The 27397-nt window shown below is 38.0% G+C and overlaps 1 protein-coding gene and 1 long non-coding RNA gene across 2 annotated transcripts in view; one reads left to right on the top strand and one right to left on the bottom strand.

Annotated features, from left to right (window-relative positions):
• Positions 1-27397, top strand: part of MAD1L1 (mitotic arrest deficient 1 like 1) — a 411577-nt gene that overhangs the window by 234308 nt on the left and 149872 nt on the right. Inside the window, exon 7 of the mRNA XM_072417765.1 lies at positions 12948-13158. Within this exon, the coding sequence (XP_072273866.1) occupies positions 12948-13158 (211 nt within the window). The remainder of the gene's footprint in view (positions 1-12947; positions 13159-27397) is intronic.
• The window catches only part of LOC140335264 (uncharacterized), a 91767-nt gene that overhangs the window by 23615 nt on the left and 40755 nt on the right, over positions 1-27397 (bottom strand). The window lies entirely within an intron of this gene.

The raw sequence follows: 27397 nt of genomic DNA, 5'->3' as shown, positions 1-27397 counted from the left end.
TCTCAGATTCCCATGAGCTCCTGCTTCTCATAGATACTTTGGCCAGATATTCAAAGTAATTAAGCTGTTGCAAGATATATATTTGCACAGATAGCAGAAAGAGAAAAGCACTCTGTGGCTTTGTGCTTCACAGGTATTGTTGCTTTCGGCTTGATACCAGCTGCCAACTAAGGACTTGTTCTTGAGAAGAGGGTGCAGAGTTGAAAGTACTGGTGAGAGGCAGAGCTGGAGGGGTTTGGATATTGATATGCTGAATAAGTCTTAACCCATTAGTGTAACTAGCACACCACATTTTCACTGTCTTTCAAATACATTTATTTTTTGCTGTTTATTAAGACAACATTTACATTCTGCTTTTTCTATGCTGTTAGGTAGGCAGGTAAGCCATTCATTTTACATGTGGAAGATGTGTCTTCCATGTGTAAAATGATGTTTCCATCTCTTGGAAGATGTGTTGTGCCAAAAATCTATAGATGGAGTGCCTATAGTTGCCTATTTGCCTCTGGTGCCCAACCTACAGCCTGGGGTGGCTCTTTGATACCTGTTGCGTGACCCTCAAAGCTCCTACAGATGTTGTGTATAATAGTATTCTAAATGGGCTGTAATAGAAGTGAACAGTAGTGGTCCCAGTCTCCTGAAATACATCTCTCATCTCCAACAACTTCCATTGACTGTCTGCTATTTTTAACAGCCATCCATAGAGTCAGTGTTCAGTTTGCTTTGAACTTTCAATGTTGCAGGGAGGGCAGACTGATGAATTAGTAGTTTCTAACTACTACTCGTAGTAGTTTCCAGCTCCGCCGCGGGTTGCCGGCCAGATCGGCCAGGGGGCGTTAGGCCAGAACAAACTACCGGCTAGGCCATAGCTGGCCTAAAGGCCGGAGTTTGCCGACCCCTTATCTTGAAGTTCTCATATGTCACTAGCAATATTGATCTGTCCTAGTTGAACTGTAGTCCACTTCAAGGTTGATGTGGTAAAATTATGAATTTAACCATGAGAACCATACATTAGTATTACAATATATAGGAGGTTCTGTAAAGATCATGCTTTCAAATTTTTTAGACTTTACATTTTTGGACAACCTTCATATAGTTAAAAATAAAATTTTCTAATGTAGCAGTCCAGCCCTGCTGACACCCAAGTTTTAAAGGCCCTGTATTCAACCACCCCATAGTCCATGCCAACCTGTCCTAAGTAATGTAAGCTGTCATAACTAAAGTGTTTTAAGGTGCTAATTGATTTGCTTCCATGCTGGTCATCTGTAAATAGGATAACAAATAACAGTTCTTACAACAAGTGAAATCAGAAGTATAAATGAAGTTTTAACTTTAGATTATTATATTGATTTATTAGTGAATAGAGAAATGCCATTGGATCCTCATAACATTTTCAAGAAGAGGTCAGCACTTTCATTATAGCTATTTCCCCTATGATTGGTTTCCTTTAAATATAGAGAAGCACAGTTCTACAATGCTCAGTGTTAGTCTGTATCCACCTCTCCACCTGTCTATTGGAGCCCTTCACATGAACACTGCTGCATGAATGATGTAGGCTTGCTTTTATTAACTAGCACATAATGAAAGGAAGGCATTTGATACCATTGTACAAAATGCATCCCCTCAGCTATTCCCTACGGTGAATCTATATGAATGGAATACAATGTTGGCAGTAACCAGAATATCATATGAAATAGGGAGCCCAATCAGAATCTGGAGCATAACCTGCACTTTTTATCTGTAGACTTTTCGCTCTGTCTGTCTCAGCTTAGTGTCAACACTAATTGCTCTCAGGTAGGTCTCTGCTGGTCCTTGGGGGTCTGTCCTCTATCCCATCCATCCATGGCTGAGACTTCTTGTTTTTGCCATATAGGATACAGAGGATTACACAGAAATTCCGGCAGCTTATGTTTGCATAGATTTCAGTCTGCCCAAGAGCCAGATTTCTGTCAAGCCTGACTGGCAGACTCTTGAAGCAGGACAGATTTAAGGTCCCTGAATGGACCTAGCTGAACGTGGTCAACTTTGGCTGTGCATACAGTGTATTTTCAGATCCCTAAGAGAGAAGATTTTTTTCCTCTCCTTTTTTTAGCACAACCTAAAGGCTTAAGATATGAAATCTGACAGCTATCAGCCTCTAAGTGGTGGAGATGGGCATTGGTTAGCTGTGAGAAGTGAATGAACACAAGGGGCAAATTATCTATCTTCATACATGAGGGGCTTTTCTTGTTTACATACAAATCTGTTACTAACTCTGATACTTCAGCGTATAGAAAACATATCAAACACAATCTTAGCACACAAGGAATTACTGTCATACATTGCCAGGACGTGTTTGCAAATGCCTTCAAAATATGAATCAGGTTTTTGTTAAAGGGCTTTCAATAAACTATATTCATCATCTGTGTGTATGTGTGTGTGTGTGTATATGTATGTATATATATATATATATATATATATATATATATATATATATATATATATGTATTCTTCCTGTGTGATCCACCAAGATAATTTTAATCTAACCTAATAAAGATTCTGGACAATGCTGATCACTGACCATAGTTTAACTACTACACACTCTTGTGTTGCTGGCAGCTATTAATAGATCACAAATACTTTCTGTGTAAGCTGTTTGCTTTCTGTTGACAGCTAGCAGAAAATAAATGAAGCTTATAAAAAGAAAGAAAGTGCTAGACATGTCCGTTTTTGTCAGCTCTATGCCTGTTAAAGAAAAAAAATTCTTATAGGTAGATTTGTATGGTAACAGAAAAAAGCGCAAACAGTGATAAAATATCTTTATTATTTTAGCATAGATAGATGGTACATATAGCCAGGAAGTACTTAACTACAAACAGAAGTGTACAGGTGTTGCTCACAAAGTACTGACAGTTTTTATTGACACAACCAAAGTAACTCCTGTGAAGTAATTCAGTAAGCTTTATCTGTGGCTTTAAAATGAAAATTGCAGTGTGGTATATATAATTAATATAGGCCCACTTTATTTACCAGTTCCCTTCTTTAACCTTAGGTTGAGGTTCAGATTTTTTCGTTTGTGTCTTCCGAGTTCAAGTTTCTTTGTTCTTCTCCACTCTGTGAGAATGTTTCCGTGAAAAAGATTTAAATAAGAGTGCAAATCTACTGATGTATGTGCAGAAACAATTGTATTTGCTTGAATTTAAAACTTTTCTTTTAGCTGTAACCAAGGCTGGAAGACTTGTTCCCCCCAAAACATGTATGCTTTTATTAAAAAATAGAAACTGAAAATAGTTTATTTTGGACTGAACTTTTTGTATTTAGTTTTTATGGTTTAACAAAAAAAAAAAAAAAAAAAAAAACACTTTTGGCTCTCCTATAGGATAAGATAGGTAGGTAACGATTTTTGAGCACCACTGGAATACTCCCAACCAGAATCATAAATACATTCTGAAGTCCAGCACTACTCATGTCCACCATGATATGTGAATTACTGCTGTCCTCTTCAAAGTATGTTAGTTCCCTGCCTGTCATTGCCAATTATTGGCAGAATAAACAGAGTTAAGGAATCACATCATTTTCTGATACTCATTTACAGCATGCTTGTCCCATGTCTGTAATTCAAGTATTAAGCCATACACAAGCATCTAACATGTTATAGGAGGTCAGCAATGGCAGTGCCTGTCAAGTTATGATAATGCAGGTTTTCTTCCTAGGAATAGTCTATATGTGATCATTTTGTTATGTTGTCCTCCTGTCAAACCAGAAATTCTAGCCAATGGTTGGGTTTATCACTGTTAACTGTTACTCTGCCCAAAACCGCACTTTTTTTATATGACAACTTTATATGCTCCGATAGGAGGAGAATACAACTAAACAATAAAGGTAATCCCTGAAAGGTGAGACTGAACTTTTGTAACAATTTATAAATGACAGTCTATTTCGTATAATATAGAGAATGTTAATGTTACTTAGACAATACTCTCCAAAATTATACAAAATAAGCAGCTGCTTTTGCTGACTTCTAGTCTCGGGAGATTTGCAGTTTGACTTGGTGACTTCCATATTGTACTACTCGCTGTTCTCCTTGCTAGAGAATTTAATTTAAGAAAATTAATCCTTTAATCTACCTGTGATGGGAGAGTGGGCGGGGTGGTGTGCAGTGACACAGTCCGCCCACTCTCCCATTGCAAGCTCAGTTCCGAGGACGTGCCACGGAACACCAAAAGGCCCAGAGAAACATCCTCATTGGGCCGTTTACGCCCCGCGGGCTGTAGTTTGCCTATGCCTGATCTATCAAGATGGCTGGCTCAGAAGCAAAGTGAAGAATAAGGCATTTTAAATCAATACTGTATATAGTATTCAAATACTGTATACAAATATAGTTGGGGGAGCATGGTGGTTAAAGCCTAGCACTGTGGCTTTGGAGTTCAGTTGCCACATGTGATTTTACTGGAATGACATTTGTGTGCTCCAGACTGTGTATATGTGCTTTCGACTGTGTCAAGGATATCACATAAACACACTGATAGTTTGGTGGTCTTCCCCAAAAACTGACCTAAGATATTGTGGGCATTGGACTATGATGAAGGAAAGAATATAGCTTGTTACGATTGTAGAGCTCTGTGTAATATATAAATACATAATAATAAAATAATCAGGTTGTAATTTTCTTAGCCAGGACTAATATGAATGGCTTAATAGGATTATTAATGCACCACATAATATTCTAACAATATTAAAATGAAAGATAAAAGGTAATAGTTCTTTTAATTCTCTGAGACTTTTCTAAACTTTTTTCATGTGCGTGTCTGAGATTCTATATATTTGTTTCAAATTCTCTACTTTTTATCTACAAGTATTTTATGTTTTTTTTTTACATTGGTGCATGCAACTTTGAAGCTTCTAAGCTGTTGAAGGTAGCACTCCAGACTTCCGCTTGTCAAGCACATAACTAATTAGAATTTTTAGTATGCACCATGAGGCTTTCAAGGATCTGCCAAGACGTTAGGTGAACCAATTGTAAGTTGCAAACTCATAGTTATTCCAACCGTATACGTTTAGTGGAAGAATATTGATTTATTTTTGTATGCCGTGTAGTTTATAAATATGCATTAGGATTTGGTCTTATCTGTGCTTTTTTTTTTCCTACAGTGCAAATTCATCTGGGAAATGAGTTTGATATGCAGGGCAGTCCGTTCCTGCTAGCTGCGACTTTCTCTCTCTATTAATCCCAAATCTGCTGAAACATAAACCTACGGTTAAGGGCAAAGTTGTGGTAATTTTTGAATCAATTTACTTACAAGATTTGACATAAGATAAAATATGAATATAGATTTTTTTATGCAGTCTATAATCATAAAATATAAAATTTTATATCTCTTCTTTATTTTTTGCAGCTTTACAGCAGCTGATTTCTTGTCCATTGTTTGACATTCGAACATTGGATGTCACTCTCTAGCCACTCTATTATATTTTACCAAAATGTAATTTGACCACATGATTATCAGATTAGAGAGAAATACTAAGAGTGTGTGCAGTCTGTATTTAGTCCCTTTAATACTGAAACCAGGGGAAAGCTTAGATCCCACCCACGGTTGCAAAGTATCATGTCAGGATGAACAAAGTGGCCTGCATGGAGGAACTCAGGGATATTAGCCATGGCAAATTGAAAATATACCAATACATGGTCTAATATCTAATAATGTATAGACAAGTGTAGCTTTCCTAAATTAGTGTCTGTTCCCCTAGACCCAGACAATAGCAGCCACCTGTTACAGCATAGGATACATATAATTTTAATTTAATTCTAATTTTTAATTTTAAGTTTAATTTTTAATTTTTTTTATTCATGTAAGCTAGAGCTCATCATATCACAGCCTTATTCTGCAGGACCAATAAATTGTAAGCCACGGACATGACTGTCACCTTTCCTAGTTTTTTTATTTTATTTTGAACCTCAGCTTGTTATATTTTATCTGTTTCTTAAAATACTAGTAAAGTAAAACATTATTTGGGATAAAAATGGAAATCAGTGTAAACACAGTGTTACACGCATTGTGGGAAAGCATACATTAAAAAAAATCTGTAATTTGAACACAGACCTCCATCTAACTTGGATATTAAAGGATTATCAGCACACTGATACATTTTCAGTTTGAACATAGTGATAAACATACCTTAGTAGAAAAAGTCCATGGTCAACACACACATGACATTTTCTACCATTCAAGGAAAGATAATGTTATCTGCATGAGCAGATATCATAAAGATATCATAAAACTGCTCTTTAGAGTAACAGTTCAGTGTGTTTGTTATGTTAAAGCAGAATTAAATTAATGATACTCACCTGTGCCCATTTAATTTTAGAGCACTGCCATCTTCATCGTTGTCCTTTTCCTGAAAGCAATCTTTGGACATTTTGATTGGCCAGGCCGGGATGAAAAAACTTCTGTGCAGGACTGGGAGCTCAGTGGTTCCTGGCATGCACAAGGAAAGCTGGTGGAAGGGCCCCCTCCACTCGAGACAGGAGTTTTGGAGCGGCCAAAAAATGTTCCAATTTCCCTTTTTTGGGATGATTGGCTATGTGGTTTCCCCTTCCCCATGTTGCAGGAAAGGGAAGATGTGGGCAGAGAGTTGCAGTGAAGAATGCTGTACTTGAGAGTTAAGCAGGTATAATTTCCCGAAACATTAGCGTATCAAACATCCATCTGTAGGGCCCAGAAGTGGTGGGGCCTCACATCCCAGGGAATTAGCAGCCCATATTAGAGATGGCTTCCAGGTCTCTAAAGCTGAGGGATCAGAAAAGTAGTGGAGTGTTCAGCAAACAGATGAGACCATATAGGGAGCAGTATTTCCAGAGCAAGAGGCTGTGCGGCCTAATTGGCCTTCAGGTTCCAAGTTAATACAAACAGGTACAGTCTGCCAGCAAAGAACCAAAGTGGGTTGTTCCACAGATACAGGATGTTCAGTCAAAGAATGTTATGACGTCAGCAGTACTTGGTACCCTTTCTCTAAATGGGATGTCTCTGTATGCTGGAGTTGCACAATGTGTATTACCATGGGGTCAGCATGGCCTCCCTGTATTGTTAAAGCCAGTCCTCCAGACTGTATGTTGAAGATTTAAACTGTTAGGTACAAACCTTCAGCGCAGTTAAATACTAATCAACAGTTGCTGCGTGACCAGGGAGCAGGCCTAGCTTCCCTTTTCTTCTGAGTTGGATGTGGATGTTATTGTATTTTGCACAAGGAACCAAGCGGCCAAGATGGCCGATGACACTTTCAAAGGTAGACAACTGAGCAGTGTCCTCCACAAATATAATATGCAGACTGAGGCGCAGTATGGTATAGGGCAAGATATAATTTAGGATATTCCCAAACTCCCTCTCTCTCTGAGGATGGTGATGGATGCAGATTCTCAAGTTGTACTGTACATAGGGAGCCATGCGGCCAAGTTGGCCGATTGCACTTTCAGAGATAGGTATATGAACAGTGTCTTCCACAAATACAGTATACCAGCTAAGTAGCAAGGTAGTATAGGGCAGGGTATAATGTAGGATAGTCTCAAATCCCTTCTCTCAACTAGGATGGCGATGGATGCAGGTTATCAGCTGAGTCCATGGCTGCTTAAATAAAATGGCAGACTGATGTCCCAGAACACAGAACAATTCCCAAGGTCTCAGAGATAAGCAGGAGTAGTATAGGGCAGAATATAATGTAGGATATTCTCAGATCCCTTCTCTCTGTTAGGATGGCGATGGATGCAGATTGTCAAGTTGTGCTGTGTATGAGAAACCATGCGGCCAAGATGGCCGAATTCACTTTCAAAAGCAGCTAAGTGAACAATGCCTTCCACAAATACAGTGATCAGCTAATTAGCCAGGTAGTACATGACAGGTTATAATGTAGGATGAACCCAAATCTCTTCTCTCTGCTAGGATGGAGATGGATGAGGGTCGTCAGCTGAATCTGGGGCCGCTTGAGTAAGATGGCAGTCTGATGTCTCAAATCACAAAGCAATTCCCCCGGTCTCAGAGATAAACAGAAGTATCACAGGGCAGAGTATAATGTAGGATATTCCCAGATCCCTTCTCTCTTTTAGGATGGCGATGGATGCAGATTATCAAGTTGTGCCATGCATGAGGAACCATGCGGCCAAGATGGCCGAATTCACTTTCAAAAGCAGCTAGATGAACAATGCTTTCCAAAAAATACAGTAATCAGCTAAGTAGCCATGTAGTGCAGGGCAGATTATAATGTAGGATAAACCCAAATCCCTGCTCTCTGCTATGATGTCGATAGATTCAGGATGACCGCTGCACAGGGGGCCTCTTGAATAAAATGGCCGCCTCAAGTATCAAATCAAAAGGCAACTCCCAGGTCTCAAAGATAAAAGGCTTGAATGAAAGGAAAATATTCCTGCTTACCCCAGAAAAAGGAGAGGGTATAATGGCCCTGTGTCAGTAAGGGCTGGCGGGATGAATCGCCCAGCCAGCTCTCCCTCCTGTGACTGCCAGCAGCTGCGGATTTCTGACGGAGTCTGAGCCCTGCGGGGAGCGGTGCCGACACTCTTCCTGCTCGCCCGCACACGATCACCTCTCTCTTCCCCCGCCACCGGTTCTTCCGGTGTTCCCCGTGCCCGGGATCAAAGGGATATGCAGCCCGTAGCAGCAAATCTACGGGCAGAAGCGGAGCTCAGTCTTGTTGCGGCCGCTCGTGGTGACTCCTCCCCCGGAAGTCCCAATCTTTGGACATTTTGATTGGCCAGGCCGGGATGAAAAAACTTCTGTGCAGGACTGGGAGCTCAGTGGTTCCTGGCATGCACAAGGAAAGCTGGGATTTCCGGGAATCTCTGGCAACAAAATACATGCTCATCTCAGTGAAATTTAACAGCTGAGGCAGATGAAGCAGGTAAGAGCATTTATTGCAGAAGGCACATCTGTCCTTTTCTGCAATAAAAACCTGCCTGATCGCCATTTGTTCAATGTTAAAAAATCACCTGACACACTTCTAATAAAGAAAGCTCATATAAATGTGCCTATTTCAGCAATATCTTTTCTATCTCTCCTTTTTTATTCCTAACAGGGCACTGGCTGATAGTAGATGGTGGAAAAACAGCTGACATATTTAGAATCCTGAATAGCTGCCATTTCAAAATTTTAATAATGTGTGCTTATTAGATATTATTAGGTATATTAGCACCACTGTGGTTTTTATGTGCCTGCTAGTTTCATTGTGTGTTTGGAATTTAGCTTTAAGTTGCCATTTGTGAGTAGAGCGAAGGGAAGTTTGCGTTTATGCTTTGCACACCATGTGATAGTCTGGGAGGACGACCTTTACTTTCCGTGTTATTAGTGGTAGCTGGTTTTGTTTGTGACTGAGCATATAAATCTCATCCAGCCTGTAATCACCTGCTCCACATTGCAACAGGCTCCATTCTGCTCGAATTAGAGTGGAAGGCTTAGGTTCTGTCATTGCTGAAGTATCCATTCCAGCTCAGCTTGTTACCGCTGTTTACAGTCTAATTTGGAGGGCTGAGGTCTAGTCTCCTGGTAAGTTGTTTGCCATAAATCTTACCGCAAGCTCCCTACAAGTAGATAGTGGAAAGGCACTGTGTCAACTGTGTATTTGGGTCCTGTGCGGTTGTTAAAATGATAAAGTTCAACAGGCAATGTACTCTGGTATCTCTGAGGCCAGAGCAATAACACTTGTGTAGCTTGTTAAGACTTCTGTTTCATAAATGGGGATTGACTAGAAACTGGAAACTGAGCCACAGGAATCTTAAAGGATAACTGGTCTTCTAATTGTTATGATGTTTAAAATGAAATTACTTTTTTCGTATCGTAGCTTGTGGGCTTAATGGGAGATACTTGGTACAGGCAGCAAAAATAAGACCTCATTTAGTGCCATTTGCAATGTTACATGCCTTACCCTTTTGTCCAGCTGCGACCAAAAGTGCCCAGTCGTGTTCCAACTTAAGAACCCCATAATAACAGCATAGATTTCAAATATCCTTTATTTCTCAAAGTACATCTGCCCAAAATCTATGTCGGCCTACAATGCAAACAACACACATTGTACCATTCTGTAATGCAATCTATATGTGTTTGCTCCAGTCTATGAGCCTCAGAAACCTACTGCACCAAGCTCTTATTTCATCAAAATGTTCCATCTTTAAGTCCTCTGCAATCATAAATACCAAGCTTTAAAAATAAATTCATGAGTTGGTTGTTACAGAGCTGTTGTGCTTTTTTTGTCCTGCATTTTCTGTCTCAAAGGACTGTGAAACACAGTGTGGGAAGACTGTCAACTGTGGCACACAGTAGACAGCACACAGGGCAGTGGAGAGCAGATGAGGTGATAAACTTTTGGAGTCATCCTGCACAATTACAGGCTCTGCAAAATGTTATTGACTTTTTTATACTATCATCTATATAGCCCAGTAGGGGCAGTGGATCATAAGTGTTCATTACTTAATATATCTGCTTCAACTATATATTTAGTTTGACTAGGACTACCCTCTGGAGGCAGCTACTTATGTCCCAATTCTACTAATTGGATGCCACAATGCAATGCCTAAGTGACATTCCCAGTCACTTAGGTCTACCCAATGGGGCAATATTATTTGTTTTAACAATGTGATTGTTTTTTATTGCACACAGGAAATGTCAGGTTTATTTAAGTATCTCTGTTTGGGGCCAGTCTTTTCTTACAAATGTCAGTACTTGTCCTTTGTCCAAAATTCAAAGCCATTGGTGGGTACTTACATTTTTGTACTTCAGACTTTATTTGAAATATCAAACAAAGAGACAGTATAGCAAGAACATATCGGTTAGAAAAAAGTACATACAAGAGTAACCAGTGTAAATCACTGAGTAACAATCCTTGAATAGTAAAGTTAGCATTGAACAATTTAAGTGCCTTACAATAACACTCACAAAGTTTTAATATACTAAAGCAGTAAAATATAGAATCAACATATCAGTATTGGCTACCCACAGCTTTGAAACAAACAAGATTACGGTGCAGTAAGGGATGTCAGATCATGGTTGCCCATCCAACTACTTGTACCTTGTGATATCTATATTTTTAATCTCGTTTTTTTCTTGTCTCCTTCATGTGTTATCAGTAGATACTATCATTAATTTTCTTCTTGGAAGATTTTTGTTGGTTTTCATACTTACACTTGAGAGATTAATGGGTGCTATGTTCCCGGGGTGTTGTATTTGAAGGTGCAGGAAGATCTAGTTTTACAATCTGAGCTATGCATTGCAAGATTATTATGGTTTTATTATTGTATTTGAACATTTATAGCTCTCTGGGTGTAAAATGATTCATTTTTAGGACACAGTGTCTCATCACTTACACCATATAATATATTTAGTCTGAGTTCTTTCCTGTGTAGTTTATTTTCAAAGTCTGGGTCAGCAACATGTAGGGGATACTTATTTTCCATGAATATTCTTGCTCAAAAGAATTCATAAGAATTCTGCCTGTATCTCTATTAAGATATTTCCATTTGTTTTCATGAAGCACAGAGTGTTGTGAATTGTTTAAATGATTACTGTACCCTCTCCTGATGGTTTTTTTCTGGATGTATGTCTGCAGGTGACATTTGACTATTAGATTTATGTATCTTCCAAGGACTTCAGACTTCATCTTCTGGATCTTAAAATTCAGCTTACTCCATAACGAGTGTCGTTATTTTGCAGCCTAGCTTTAAACATACAATAGGAAAAAGTGCTTCCTATTGGGGGTGATTTACAAGAAACAATCCATGTAAGCATAGTTTTATTGCAAGTAAGGATTGCTATAGTGGCACTGTCTAGTTCAGACATAACTTGCTTTAATCTGGATAATTCTATACTAATGTGATCGTCTATGATCACCACCGGATTTCTTTCTCTCAAATTCTCCCAAATTTTTCAGTCTTTAGAAGCACAGCCCTAGGCTGCAGACTGGCAAGGAACAAGATGGCTGGAATGACACAATTTGGAACTCTGAACTTTCTCTTCTGATTGACTAATCCTAACTTAATTGCACATAGATTGTAAAATAACTGTTCATCATACACACTTGCTATTTTTACTAAAAAAAATACTGTTTTAACCTCTTTTTCGTTCAATGTTCTATAGCAGCACTGCTGATTTCATGATGCATCTTTGCATTCACTTCCTGTCCTGTAACAACATTTCACCTCTCTCCCTGTGCAATGAGCTCTACTTTTAGTTTTTAATTTATATATGCGGAGGGATCTAGTTATAGTGTAATAGCAGAGCAGAACTGGCAGACAGGAAATGAGCATTAATGCCACGTAACAAGGCTATTATAAGCAAAATGACTTTAATAGCATGATCACTGGGTATACAAAAGCGTCACGTTCATGAATATTGAAATTACTTTAAAACCCACAGAAAAGGCAAACAAATAAAATTGCAATTTTAGCTTTAGCAGCCAGTGAAAACCTTTTTTGATTTCTTTGTTACGAGGGACAAGTCTGCTGTCCTTTTGTAGCATACAAAAGCTCCAAGATGCTAAGTATCTTGTGACAACACCTCTCCTGTACTGATTACCACATTTTATTCAAATGAGCCACTGAGCATCAACAACACATGGCAGAAATAGTAAGTTAAATTTTATGGTTTAATCAAGAGTAATATATTGTGACTTCAACCTGCAAAGTATTGGCAATGACAATGAGCGGGATTCAATAAAGCTTTCCAAGACTGAAAAGATAGACTATCATGGGAGAACCTTGGTGGTGCAGCAAACCTAAAAAGGTTTTCTTTAAAATCATTTGCTGTTAATTCGCAATTGTTCAGATCCAGTCCAGGTTTGCTGGATCACCCAATTTTACCCATAGTCTATCTTCTCCAGTCTTGCAAAGCTTTAATAAATCAGTCCAATTGTGTTCTTATATTTTTTTCAGTTCTTAATGTACAGGCCCAGTTGCATTATTTTGATTTGTGTTTTAGGGTTCGTATGATCCAACCAAAGTAAAGGTGATTCATTTGAGCATGAATCCAGCTCAGAAAGCTCAGCAACAACGTAAAGAGGATGTGCAGCAGCTGCACGATGAGTGCAATAAGCTGAGGGACCTGGTTAAGATATTGGAAGGCGGATCGCCTGTTCCTGTCAGACTGGAGGCTGTAGGAAACATTCAGTCATCTTCACAGGAAGTTTCAGGTTGGTGACTTGTTTTTATCTTCATTGGGCTCTGTTTATATAAGTCTGAGAATTTGACATTCCCTCAAACATACCCTGGTGTGAATCAATTACTGCCATAAAAACACATGGACCTGGAAGATTCTCTTGAGAGAATGTCGAATTCCCTGTGTAATAAATAAAGGCCTTGTCTTTCTACATCTACATTCTTATCATTTTCTTTACTCCCTGATTCCCTGTCCTAATTGCATTTAATAAAATAATGTACCTGTTCCGACATACAAATTCAACTTAACAAACCTACTCTCCCTATCTCCTATGTAACCCGGGGACTACCTGTATTATTCTTTTGTCTATGCTGATCTTGCTCTCTTGTTATGGGCAACAGTTGGAATAAATAGGACAGAGCAGAACAAACTTTTGTATTGAAACGTTAGATCAGTTTGGAGTTACACAATGCAAAACCACGATTACCCCAGTTTAGTACGCTCCTTTAGGCGTTGCAATTGGGTGTATTTAGTGATTGGTAGAGGCAACTTCCAAGTATTACATTTTGGCGTTCAGACCAAACCGACAACTGTTTATAGGTGAATAAACCATGACCACTTGCTGCGTCTGTTGAATTTATTGACAAGTTTTGACTACCTGGAAGCAAAGGCCTGCCAATCACATCTTTCATCTGACTATTGGGGAAAAAAATGGAAAAAGCAACTTCTACTTATTTCAGAGGTCGAATATAGAGTAGATAACATAATGAATAAAAATACCCAAAATAAAGGAAGATAAGCATACTAAATTTCTGTGTATCTAGGAATTCATATCACAATTTTCTTCACCAGGGTAGGACTAGGAGTCAACAGTGCCTTAGATCTCTTGCTTCAGATGGGGCATTGAGGCTGCAGGCAGAAGAATGCCTAGACACACACACATTCTAGAAAGTAAATTTCTATATTTCTGGAAAGGCTCTAGATAAAAGGTATTTAAGAGTACTATCAAGACCTAACACTTCCTAGCACTTCTGGATAATTCCCTATACCAAAGCAATTATTGTATCTCTTTAAAATCCACTTTAAATGTAATTATGAATATAAACATTATTGCATTCTTCATTATTTATCAATTATTTCCTATGGTATAAGATACAATTCAGTATGTCTTCTTTTAAGTACTGTTGTTTTAGTCATTATTCCAGACATCCTACATAGCTATAGTTACACCAGAGCAAACATTTGTACATTTTAAGTTTGCACTGTATCCACTCATTCTTGAAAGACCAAACATGTAATGCACAAATAAACAAATGAATAATTTATGCGATTGTTCTGGTGGCATTAGTTTAACTGGGAAATAATCCATCATCTTTCTTTTTGCAGATCCTTCAGCATCTGTATTAATGATGTGAGAATGTTAGAATGTTTCCACTACCTTGCTTCACATTTACATCAAATAATTAGTTGGACCTGCTAAGCATTTTATTAAAAGTTACAGAAAGAAAGTCTACAAAAGATATCACTATTTAACACATAAGAAACAACTAAAAAACTATATCATCATGAGTATCCCCACACATAAAAATTGATAAAAAAATGACAATTACCGGAAAATTGCACTTATAATGTAAAGTAAGGATATCTATTCCCCCTGTACTTAGGAAATGTAAATGGCAGTCTCTGTGTGGGATCTTCCTTAATGTAGATATTTGAGATAGTAGAGTTTTATAAAATATTACTGTGTTTTACAGAACGCTTGGACATGGTTTTAGAAACTGTACATGAACTTGCCTTATAAACAGAACCATGGTGCCTTGGGGCTAATACCTGAAACTTTTATAAGCCCATTTTTTTTTTTACACATGCAGTACAAACTAGCACCACAGTATGTTTTATTGAATGCAGACTATTAGGTGCAACCAGCAGTTGTATGCTGCAAATGTATGATTTGTTGTACTTTTATATCTATAAGTTTCCTCCAGGTGCAGAGTTCAGTAGTCCTCCCCATCCTAATGTCATGCTGATGGAAATGACTGAAATAGCTGTATGACTATACAGTCTTTGGGGTTTAGTAAATTGAACCAATCCTAGTGTGAGGTCATCCATCTGCTGCAGGCAGGAAGAAGCAGTTTTCTATCCCAGTGATCACACTCCAGTGGTATTACTTTGTTGCAAGTCAAAAGATAAGAGGTTCTACCAAGAGTCTAATCTGTGTCTCACAACCAAGGATTGCAAAGGAATCTGGGAATATTATGTTATTATGCAGCCAGAACCTCAGTCCAGAAGGTAAATGCTGTGACGTTAAACAAAAATTACTTCTTTCTTCTGATTAATCAAAGCAAATAAAAGCATTGGCAGGGGGGTATCTGTAATTAATTATAGGCGATCTGTGTGGCTAGAAGAGCTGTTCGGTACTTTTTATTAAACATACACTGATATTATATACCCTTAAAAAAATGTTAAAATGTTAAAAAGTCCAATACATTTTCTGTTTTATTCTCTATTCTCAATTTACCCAAGGCTTTCTGTTTCTGTGACATCAGCCAGAGATTACAGCCTAGACTTGCTGTGTATGCAACAAAAATATAAAAAAAAGAAATGCAGCATTTTTGCCATAGTCCATGGGCTGGTGCACTGACAGCATGTCTCCATTTATCATAGTCACATGGAGTCTAGAGCTATACACAAATAAAGGTTAGTAAAACGCAAAGAGCGGCTTCTTTTCCCAACTAGTTCACTTGAATCAGGATAACTGCATTGTCGTGGCACCACTACAATAATTAAAGCATGGAACCACTTTAAGAAGATTTGTGTTGCCCTGTAGCTGATTTTCTCAGGATATTCCTGTTTAGTTCACAATGCATAGAATATTTGTCATGGATCCTAAAGAGTAACTGCATTTTAAAACACATTAGCTTTGTATATTCAGGCTGATGGCAGGGTATAACATGGTGGTGGCCTCTGGTGGGTAGGGAGGGGGGAGAGAATTGGTCATCCTATTTAGAGGTCTTGGATCATGTCCTCTAGGACTTTAATATCAAATCCCCAATCAAACAGAAAAAACACAGTTTAAGTAGAGGTTAATGCAAACACCATTTTCCCTGTTTCTTTTTCTTTTTTTTTTTTAAATAACAAAGATGTTTTCCCCTATCAGACTATTCCCTGTCAGTACATGTAATAGAGCCTGATTGGCTACCAGCATATAGACCCTTCCTCTCCCAGTTTGAATACGTTTATACAGAAGGCGACAGGAGGTGGATAGCAATACTGATTTAGAAATGCTGGTTGGATATAGAATGTAAAAATTCATATATATATATTCATATAAATTCATATATATATATATACACATATATATGCATACATACACGTACGTGTGTGTGTGTGTATGTCTAGTGATTTTAAGGTTTTGTTATTGTAGGTGAGAACAGCAAAGTATTTTGTACTTGTCTACATCTGTTCTGTTCCTTTTATGTTTGAAATCTACAACTTTTATAGAAGCACAATAGAACAAAGTTTGTACTTAATAATATTTACAGTGTGGATTTATTCCATTCCTTGCTTTAGAGTGTCCCTCCTTTCAGAGAGCCAGGGTTATCCTTTAAGGGTCGATCCTAAAGTTATTGATGTTTGCTTCTGCCTTTCACTGTGGTTTATATTGTAAAGCCAAGCAACTGCTGTTCTCTTTTGTTTATTTGAAGAACTCATCTGAAGTGCTTCTCTAATGGACTTGAGGAGGGTTTATTTCTGCTTCAGGCACCATATTTAATAGTCTGTTACATCTTCGCTTTGTAGCGAGCTCCATCTCTCCACTTGTACAATGTCTGCAGGAGAATTAATAGATGTTTTTCCTGGTTTTAAACTTTACGCCAGTATGCTAATCACATTTGCACTGCAGACGTTTGAGGAAACTACTACAAAAGATTTGAGGTGTTTTTTTTTTGGGGGGGGGGGGTAATGGTGAATCATGAACCACTAGGCTTACCTTTCAGCTTTTTTTTTATTTTTATTTTTTTTGTTTTATTCCTTAAAATTGAAGATCCAGTGCAATTCAGCTTAAATATAGGCTTAATGCACCCAAAAGCTTACAGCATTTGCCATCTACACAAGCCTCTCAAAGTTAGTCTGTGCTACGTGAGCAATACCAGATTGGGGTAATTTGCAGACTAGATTCACCCTTTCTAGCCAGTGCTGGAATAAGGTCATCAGTGCTGTCTTTGATAGTGCTTAGACCTAATACTAGTGTATTTTTTATATTGTTGCTGTGACAAGGGTTAGAGTCTAAGGTCTTTTATGCAGAAAATTAACCTTTTTTGACCCTGTTTTGAGGTGCTCTCTTCCTGGGATTGGAATCTCCAACCCGAATGCAAGCATACCCTGCAGCTGTGCTCACCCTTTTCCACAATACAAAACTGCACAACTGCAGGATACACACTAAGGTTCCAGTGTACACAAAATGGATGGTTTCAGTCGAGTTGAATGCTAAAGAACAGGAACAAGTGCCCTTTTCCCTCCTGCTTTTTGTAACCCGAAATCTCTCTGCTAGCTAAAAAAAAAAAAAAAAAAAAAAAGCAAAAATAGTACCCCATACTATGAAGTCTCTATAACTGCTCAGACACTAAAATGCACTTTGGGCTGATACCTGATAAAGATACCTTATATAAAACCACCAAAGATATTCAATATTGTGATCAAAGATCAGCAAATAATGTAATCCATTCTTAAAAGGCCCTAAAGATACCCAACATCTAGTTCACAGACAACAAAGTGAAAAGGCTGCACATAATGGTATACTGTATAAAAAAATATATATATCCTGCTACCTAATGTAGATGATAAATAAGTCCAGTTTTACCAGGATTATATGTGTGTGATTCCCAACACCACCATTTTCACCACCATGTCTTGCAGGTAAACTGTGCTGCTCTCTTGCCATCTAGGTCTTTTTTTTGATGGTGTTATGCGGTGTATGCGGGAAAAGAAGCCACTAGGAGAAAGGAAAATTAGACTGCATTTCAGATAGTCACCTTCTTCCCCACACAATAATTGTGCTTTACTGTTTCCTCTCACAGTGCAAGTTTTTTTTACCAGCTGTGATCAGGTTAAAAAGACTAGGTTCTCTATTAATGCACTTTTTGATTTGATTGCAATGGTAATTGAAGTTATTGCATAATCAGATAATCATCATTTACTTAAGATACCCTGATTGACAGATGTCCAGCAAAATTAGCATTAACAAATTCATGTATGAATATAGTAATTGATAAAACTGTGAGCAATTAAAGTTATGGGTGCACCACAAAATTTGCTTACATGGAAATGTTAAAATGTAAATTGTGCTCTTACTTAAAAACAAAATGCTAATATTACTAAAATCTGCCTTAAAACTGAAAATCTCCTTTGCAGGCCTGAAATATGTAAAGATTTTAGGAACGTTTGTTGCAGATTCTTACCTGCCTCTGCTTTAGAGATGGCTGGCCATTCCAGTAACTTCTGTATACACAGCACCCTTTTTGTTGTTTGGAGAGGCGAGAGGGGTGGACAAGCGATAGCAGGGGGTAAGAATACGGCTGTGCTCTCCCCCTTGACTTTGATTTTAAACTTTTATATGCTTTTTCAGGAAGTCAGTGGCATTAACAGGTTATAAGATTTCTGGTGTTTATATACATAACCTCTAAATAAATAAAAAAAAAAAAAAAAAACAGTATATTGAAATTTTGCCAAGTGTAGAATATGTTAAAAATTTAAATATTAAAATAATTTTTAATACTATGAAATTACAAAATTGCTTGTAAGAATTTGTAGCCGAGGACCTAAAAGCTCACTAAATTGAAAATCGTAAGGAAAATAAACATATAAATAGTGTTTATTTTAGAAGGCTTAGGCTATGTACACATGTGCAATAATTGTCGTTGGAAAAGATCTTTCACGATCCTTTCCAACGACTAAGGACTGCACTATCCATAAACGAGTGCTGTATGTACAGTACAGCACCTGTTCTGCTCCATGGAGAGGGAAGGGGTGGAGAATGACTGACCGACACCCCGCTGCTCTCTCCCCCCTTCAATTGCATTAAGATCGCTCGTCGTCCATCGTTCGTGGATCCTTCAGGGCGGTCGCTCGGACAATGGACGACGAGCGCTGTACACATGCAAGGTTCGCATCTGATATCAGCCCTGAGCTATTGCACGTCTGTACCTAGCCTTAATTATGAACCACCCAGATTTTTTGGTACCGTTTGTCCCACTTACTGATAAACTTTTAAATTGCACTTTGTTATTGGTCCCCAGGCCCTATTATGGGAAAGCCCTTCCATATAGAATCGCCATATAGCATTTGCCCTAGGTGTTTGTTTTTTTTTTGTTTTTTTTATAAAGAACAAAAGAAAGAGGTCAGTATCAACATTTCAGAGCAGTAAATCTTTTTATGCCAATCTTTATGTATTTAAGGTCAATTTACCCACCAGCCCCCACCACCTTAAGAATATAACAGCCATCTGTGATCCCGGCCCTGCTAATCTTACCTTTGCTAATTGGATCGATAACCTTTGGTTTTTGTTACATGGTGGGGCGTGCCTTGCCAGGGTCTTGGCAAAATATTTTTTAAAGTAACGGGCTTAATTTTTCTGATCTGACGGGAAAGTGGTATCAAAAAGTCTACAGCCACCTGTGGCTCTGTTCCATAGAAATTTAGTGGCAAAGAAGCCATAATTAATTTGGAATAAATAATTCTATAATGTTTGGCTGAATCTGTGCTTATGAGTAAGCTGTTCCGGATGTACGGTTTGCTATGGGAGATATTGGAACAGTTTGCATGCTTCTATCCACCATTAAAAAATATTGAATAATTGTATTTTTAGTATTTATACTTTAGGCTTTTGTATATCTTCTCCTTTAAAAAGGCTTTTAAAAGCCCTAACACAGTGACATGAGCTCATCTCTCTGTCACTCTGCATTCTTTACCTATCAGCCTGTTTTTTTAGTACTGACTGGCTCCTAATACTGCTTCTTTCTCTCACACTCCAGCCCTCCTAAAGTTTAATTTAGGTACTTATACTGCTTATGTTTAAAAAGAATACATCCAATGAAGTAGTAATCCAGGTCACATTCAATTTTACTCTTAAATCATTGACAGAGTTGCTTTATTGGTGCTAACCAAGCCAAGTTGTTGTGGTGTAGTGAAGTGAATGCATTTAAACATGATTTGATGATGTGTATGTCATATCTTACAAAACATGCAAGCTACAGGAGTACATGTAATGATCAGGATGACAATGTCTTTGTAGAGTAAGGCCTCGTTTCACTTGTCCAGCAGGAATATATTACTAAGCTCTAATCGGGCCAAGTCAGGATGTGGGTATTGTGTTAGTCCTCACACTCTGACAGCAGCATGCACCTTTTAATGGACACCTTGCTTTGCACAGCGGGTGAGGAATGAGAGATAATTCCGCTTTGTGGCTAACATCTGGCACCTCCGATATGAGAGCCATAGCACCTCTTGTATAATCCGCAGAGTTCAAATTGCTCAAAATGACATTAAAGAGTTTGATTTAGATGGATTTTATATTAAAGAGCTGCCATTAATATATTATGCTGTGGGGCTGTTCATCTTGCCAACACATAATGCTGTTTCTTTCCTAATATCTTGTTAGATGCGATAATAATGGAATTATTACTCTCTGCACTAAAGATCGTTAAGTGTGACTCTATTGAGAAAAAATAAAATCAAGGTTACATCGGGCCTTAAATCAACTGCGGGAGACGCGATAATATCTTGGCCTCTTGCCACTGGTTGCGGTGGTCTCTTTCTCATTTGTTTAATGATAACTTATTAAAATGTGCAGGAGATCAGCCTGACAGACCCGACTGATCATGGTCACAGTAGAGGTGACTGTAATAGCCGTTTAATATTCATGGAGGCTGGTAATCATTTAGGATGTTTGGATGTAGAGTGATGGCTACATCTTTCCTCTGTAGCATATTATTCCCCAGTGATAAATGGATGTTAATAAACAAACTTTTGTCACTCTGGTATTTCTTTGAATTGCCACACTGCCAAATTAGAATAATGGTGCTCATCAGTAAAACCAGTTTTAGTTTTAGAGTTAAAGTGCAAGCGTTACAATCTGTTTCAGATTCATCCCCTTTATTAGCATTCCAGCTACCTCTGTTTTCAGGGAGCTTGTAAAAATTGTTTTTCTCTATATCGATAGAACAGAAGTGGATGCTAACCTTCACTAAAGGGGCTGATTTATTAAAGCTCTCCAAGATTGGAGAGGATACACTATCATTAGTGAAGCTGGGCAATCCTGCAAACCTGGGATGGTTTTCTCAAGTCATTTTATATTTGTTAGCAATTGTTTTCAGTCCTAGACCAGATCCATTCCCGGTTTATTGGATCACCCAGCTTCAGGCCCAATGAGTGCCCTGTAACAAATGCTAACAAAGCAGAAGGTATGAGTTTGCTTTTGGGGAGATTGGGTGGCATAGTAGTTCTGTGGCCAGGCTTTGGACTTTTTTCCCAGTCTTAAGCAGCATATTGGCTTTAAAACAAGACCTCATTGGTGTTTGGAGCAGCAGGCACTGTGGAGTAATTATTCGTTATTTCAGCACTGACTCGGCAATCTGCAGCCTATTAGTTTTACATTTCAACACAGAACAGATGTATGGGAGACAAGTGTGGTGCTGGGATTTCACTGCTTCTCTTGTAAAAGTAAAGGATTCATTTATTTACAGCATCTAAGAATAAAAGCTCATTTTTAACTATTTAAAGTCTATAGCTTGATCACAGATCTGTAAACCTCGTACTTTACCAAGTGTTACAGGTTTGCTTTAAGCTGGTATGTTCATTTAATTTCATGTTGAACAGAAATGACCATTTCAGATTCCTATGTTAAACAACACGATGAAAATATGGAACTTCTAGCAATTAATTATATGGATATCACATCAACTAATTACTTTGAGGGAAATATTACAATAACTCAAATGTGTTTCAGTTTGAATAATACAACTTTCCAGAACTTTATTTGCTGAGCTTGCAGGCAGTGAACATCTTTGCAGGTTACCAGCATTTGGGGCTTCCACTGTATGAGTGACCGATGTAAGGAATGAAAACTTGAAACCACATTGCTGCTTGCGCTAAAACTTTGTGAGGTCTTATCCAGACCCACTAAAAAGTATTCATTTTTACAGAGAAGAAATTTAAGCAGTTCTTTTGCTTTTATTATCCCTTTTTTTTAGTATTTTCCAGAGAGTCACAGCAGTTCATCTAAAATATAACTATTGTGACAGTGTTTTATTTTTAAGGTATTCTTGGATTTGTTAAAATACCTTGCCTTTTGCATGCATCTGCTGCAAGTAACAAGGTATGTTTTGCTATATACAGTAGCAGAGCATTAAATAAAAACACCATACATGCCACTTTTTAGATGTCTTTCAAGCTGCTGCCACTTTATCTCATATCCTGAACTCTGTGCTGTAGTTAATAACAGTGTTATAGATTTGCAAGGCACCTAGGCAGGCTGTAAGGAGTGCATGACCCACAAAAGACTTATATTATTACATGGCTCTATAATTACTATGCTGGTATGTCAGTCAGTATCACAGCTTACTAGTGAAGCATAAAGCAGTAAAGATCATTCTTGACAATATTTTGTACTTTAAGCTGCAAGCGTTAGCAACAATTGCAATGTAAATCGGCGTCAAAGCTAACTTCTAAGCAGGCAGTGAAACGTAAACCTGCAAAAAAGGAATTGTAACTCTTCCAATCAGTTTTGTGATGCAGGACACCTTTTAGAAATATCCGCCAAGTCCTTGTCCCCCACTGGTTATGAAAACATTCCCAGTTTAGGTTTCTTGCAATATATAATACTGTAATTCTAACAAATGTATTCACACCATTGACCAAACATTCACTAAGTTACAGGCATGGTAGAGGAATTCACTTTTCAAATCCACAACAGAAGCACTAAAAGTAATTTGAGCCTATCGGTGATGCAGCTACCCCACCTAACAGTGCAGTAGTAAGGTGGAGCAGGGTGAGCAAAGCTGCTAAAAGAAAAACCTAAAGCAGAACTAATCCCGCAATACTCATCTGTCCCTGTTTCATTGCGTTGTGCAGCCATATTCTCCCTTCTGTTCCTGAATGCAATCTTCTGCCATCTTGATCAGCCAGGCTGGGAAGACCAAACTCCCACACAAGCACACAGGAGTTCATTTATTCCTACATACAAGGGAAGCCATGTTTCCAGCTATCTCTGCCAACAGCCACTAAGCTACACATTCTTAGCTGGGCTGGGATCAGGCAGGTAAGAGCAGTTATTGCAAAAAGGACATCACCTGTTCTTTTCTGCAATCAATACCTGCCCGATTGTGTATTTTTCAAGGGGGTTTCCAAAACGTCACAAAAATAGGTTATAATTCCAATGGATTGCATAAAAAAAGGTATTTATGGTTGAAGTTATGTAAGTATGTTTGCAAATTATCATGAGAGTTAAAATGTTTGAAATAAATGACTAAAATATGACTGCGCAGCTGGCAAGATGCCAGTCACGGGGAGCCATGAGGAATTTCTCCGTACCAAAACCAGTCTGAACCTGCCCTAAAAGTGGTCAAAGAAGAACATTTTTTTCATCAAATCTTTTTTACTTTGTTTTTGCAAACTAATGTTACAAAAAGTAAGCCTAGATTGCCTCTCAAAAACACATTTCATTTGTTATCATTTATTAAGCAGGCCATAGTGAAAATTTAAAAAGTGTACGAGTAAAAGAGGAGTAAAAAGGCATGAAACCAGGCATGGTAAAAGTGAACCTGTTGTGGCTAGTCTATGAACATTTAGGTAAGCAGATGTTATTTACCAGCAGTAGACGCACTTCAAAAACAACACCTGTATAGCTGGAGGCACTGTGGTGAAATTCATTGTAAAAATTTCCCAGTAGTAGACTTGCAATCTTTTACATGAAATCCTACCTGCAAAATACACAGACAAGTATTGTTTGCAATTGATTGCAAACAATCAATGCAATCAATTGCAAAGGTATTGATTGCAAATATTGATCAGCCTAATCCAAATTTACTCAAAAATGAGGACAAGTTACCTTTCTCCGTCTGTGCAGTATATTTGTTATTTGAATAACACTGTATATAGTCTGACCAACCAAAAATGTTATTTTTGTTATGGTAGGACTCGTGGGCTGATTTCTTTACTGTTTTTTTTCTATTGCGTGAGGGCTCCAGCAGCAAGAGCCATACTTACATACATTGAATTGTCACTTTTATCACTGAAATTTCACATGGAGTCTTAAGAAAGCCTTCATTTGTTGATTTATTTAGCTCCCCAGCATCAGCTAAAGTCTTTGCAAAGAGCATGTGCATTACATTATGGGTTTTGTACAGAGATAGAGACAGAAGCCTCTAAACTCCCCCTTTATCATAATAAAGCTCACCACAACCCACCTGAATAGTCAGACAAGGGGGAAAGGGGACTTTCCTTGCTTACACAAATTTATCATTTTTAGCTTGAACTATATTGGGCTTCAGCAGAGCAGCTAGGAAAAAAAGAGGCTATGTGAAAGGAGCCATAAAGCTCCACATGCTGGCTGTAAATGCAGAAAGGGAATATATATTTGCACTTGATTGAACGCCAGGTCCCAAAAGAAATGATGTACATGGTTGGACATGGAGAAATATAGGATGTACTCCTCCCATTTGGACCTGATCACATTTGCAACCAAAATGACCCAGTCTACTTCACAGTAAACCATTGCAATAAATCAGCATCAGAATTCACATAGAGCCTGTGCAAAAGGAATAGGTGTTGGTTGCTAAATTGCTGTGGGTGCTGTACTTTTTTGTTTCCTTGGTTTTCTTAAAAAGGACTGGTATTTTCATTACTAAAATATAAGAAATATAAACTAAATTGTCGACCGAAAAATAATAATAAAGTAAACTTTAAGGACAATTGTGCCTTCCAGCAGAATAGATATCTGGTTCGTGCTACATCAGATGCTGTCAATATAAAATCCTGTGCACAGTTCACTGTTTTCCTCAACTCTAATGAAATGTTCACATGTAGCCCAGCAATCAGAAGACATCTCTCAGCTGAACTTTAAAAACACAGGGAATTAATCCACCCTCCTAAATGTACTTTGATTTGTATGTCCCTTTCTTACAGCAGTTCAGTGAGAAGGCTGATTAGTTGAGACTCAATACACAGGCTTTAGGGAAAAAGCAAAATGGAAGGCATATGGATTGCAAATGTAAAACATCTTCAAGAGATATAATTAAGTTCATGCATGAAAAATGCTTTTGAAACAGGAAACATTTACTTTGAAGTAACCCCTTAAAATTACTTATTTTATATTTTTGTGTTGTTTATATTTTACATTATGGTCTTCGAATGTAGTCAAAGAAATAGGTAGTATCTTTCACATAGACTAGCATAAAAGAAGGTTTTTATGTACAGTCCAAACAGAACCTTCAGTTGCAAACAGGGTCTTATTTTGTGGCCCATATCATAATCAGCTTGTTCTCAGCAGAAATGTTAAACATAAAGATAAATTCTAGCCTTTCCTGGACAAGTTGCAGAAACAGATACCTTTCTAAGAGGAAAAGGGTTCTTTATCTTAAATCCCCCCAAACAATAGAAATGTTAAAAAATGCAGGTGAAGTGTTGTGAATCCAGTCTAAAGAATGTTCACAGAATTGACCCAGTGGCCTATGATTGCTCAAGTTTCCCTGGTGTATATGGCACCACGTCTAACATATTGCATGGACACAAACCCAATCTCTTGTGTGTGTGCGATTACTTTGACATGACCACAGGCAATTAGAATGTACAGAACAGGTCAAGTATAGAAAAAGTATTAAGGGAAAGTGCAGCCCCATGGTGAGAGTAAGAAACTATAGGAAGATAAAAATGTGAACGTGAAGTTTAAAAAAAATAATAAAGAAGCAAAAATAAATAGGGCCCATATGCATGTACATAAGAATACTTGTACCCGTGACACTTTTCCATATGTAAACAACAATACATAAGGGGCATTGCCAAGCATAAGTGAATGGAATTAGTCTAAGACCATTATGGTTAACTCTAAACTGATGAGCTGTAATTGCCTCTAAAAATGTTGGGTATCCCAGTTTTAGTGTTTTCATTTTCTTTTTTGTCTTTTGTCTTTTGTCTTTTTTGCATGGTTTACTAGGGTTTTTTCTTCTATTTGCTCCATACAATCACATCTCTTATTGAGATTTTATGGCACTTGTATGCACTAAAATTAATTGTATTGCAAGTAAAGGTTCTAATGGCAGTTGTCCAAATGTTGTGTGACATAAAAATTTGCAACAACTGCATTTTTTATTCTTCAAGCCCTCTTTATTCAGAAAAAAATATAAAGTTTGAGAGTTTAAATTAATCTTAAGGCCAAAGTGTGCATTTTAATGTGCGTGAAAATTGAAAGAGTTGTTCTGGCAGCTAAAGCGTTAAAAGCCAAATATTAGATGGCTACCCTCCAATTCACCCTCTGTACTTCCCAATAAGCAGTAAGAATTGCTGTAGCCAAAGTGTCCTAGATTTGCTGACAAGTATATAAATACATTATTACCTTTATGAGTCCTCCGTGAAATTTCTGATTAGTAGTGCTAGCTGTATATTTATATGAATTATATACCACTGTGTCTCAGCACTGATGCTAATCCATAAACACTTTGTTCTTGCATTTGCAGAGGTTAATGCAATGATGAGTCTTCTGAAGACTTTTTTTTTTCTTCCCAGGATTGAAGTGTAACAGCCTATTCCACGTTCACCCTCAGTTGGTATTGATTTAGATGAAAGCTTTTTATTGATGCCCATTTGTGTTATAATTGTATCACCTCAGTAAGCTTTGTTGTACCTGCTTCCTCGAGTTTATACTTTGTGTCTTAGCTGCTGTGCTCCCATGATGCTGCCGGTGTCAGTGGCGAGCTGTTTTATGCCCTCTGGTACCGTCCTGCTTATAAACCTGACAATACACAATATCCTGTTCCTTGCTCCCTCCGGGAGAAAGGATTGTGTTTACTTGAATCGTGAAAACGCACGCTGTCTGCTTTACATGCTGATTGTGGCAGAATAGCCCATGGGCAGTGTCCTTAAATTAATAATACATTCCAGTCATCAGAGCGTGATTGGCTTTTGGACAGCGGCCATGTTCTCATTGCCAAAGCTCAGCGTCCTTGACCCGTGCCATATGCATAAGATAGTTATTGCAGGTTTGTGTAACTCTGGATCCCAGAAAT

Source organism: Pyxicephalus adspersus, chromosome 7 (genome assembly GCF_032062135.1).
Source record: "Pyxicephalus adspersus chromosome 7, UCB_Pads_2.0, whole genome shotgun sequence".
In the NCBI taxonomy this organism is placed as follows: Eukaryota; Metazoa; Chordata; class Amphibia; order Anura; family Pyxicephalidae; genus Pyxicephalus; species Pyxicephalus adspersus.
The sequence above is the reverse complement of the archived record's forward strand: the minus strand, read 5'-3'. Positions and strand labels throughout refer to the sequence as shown.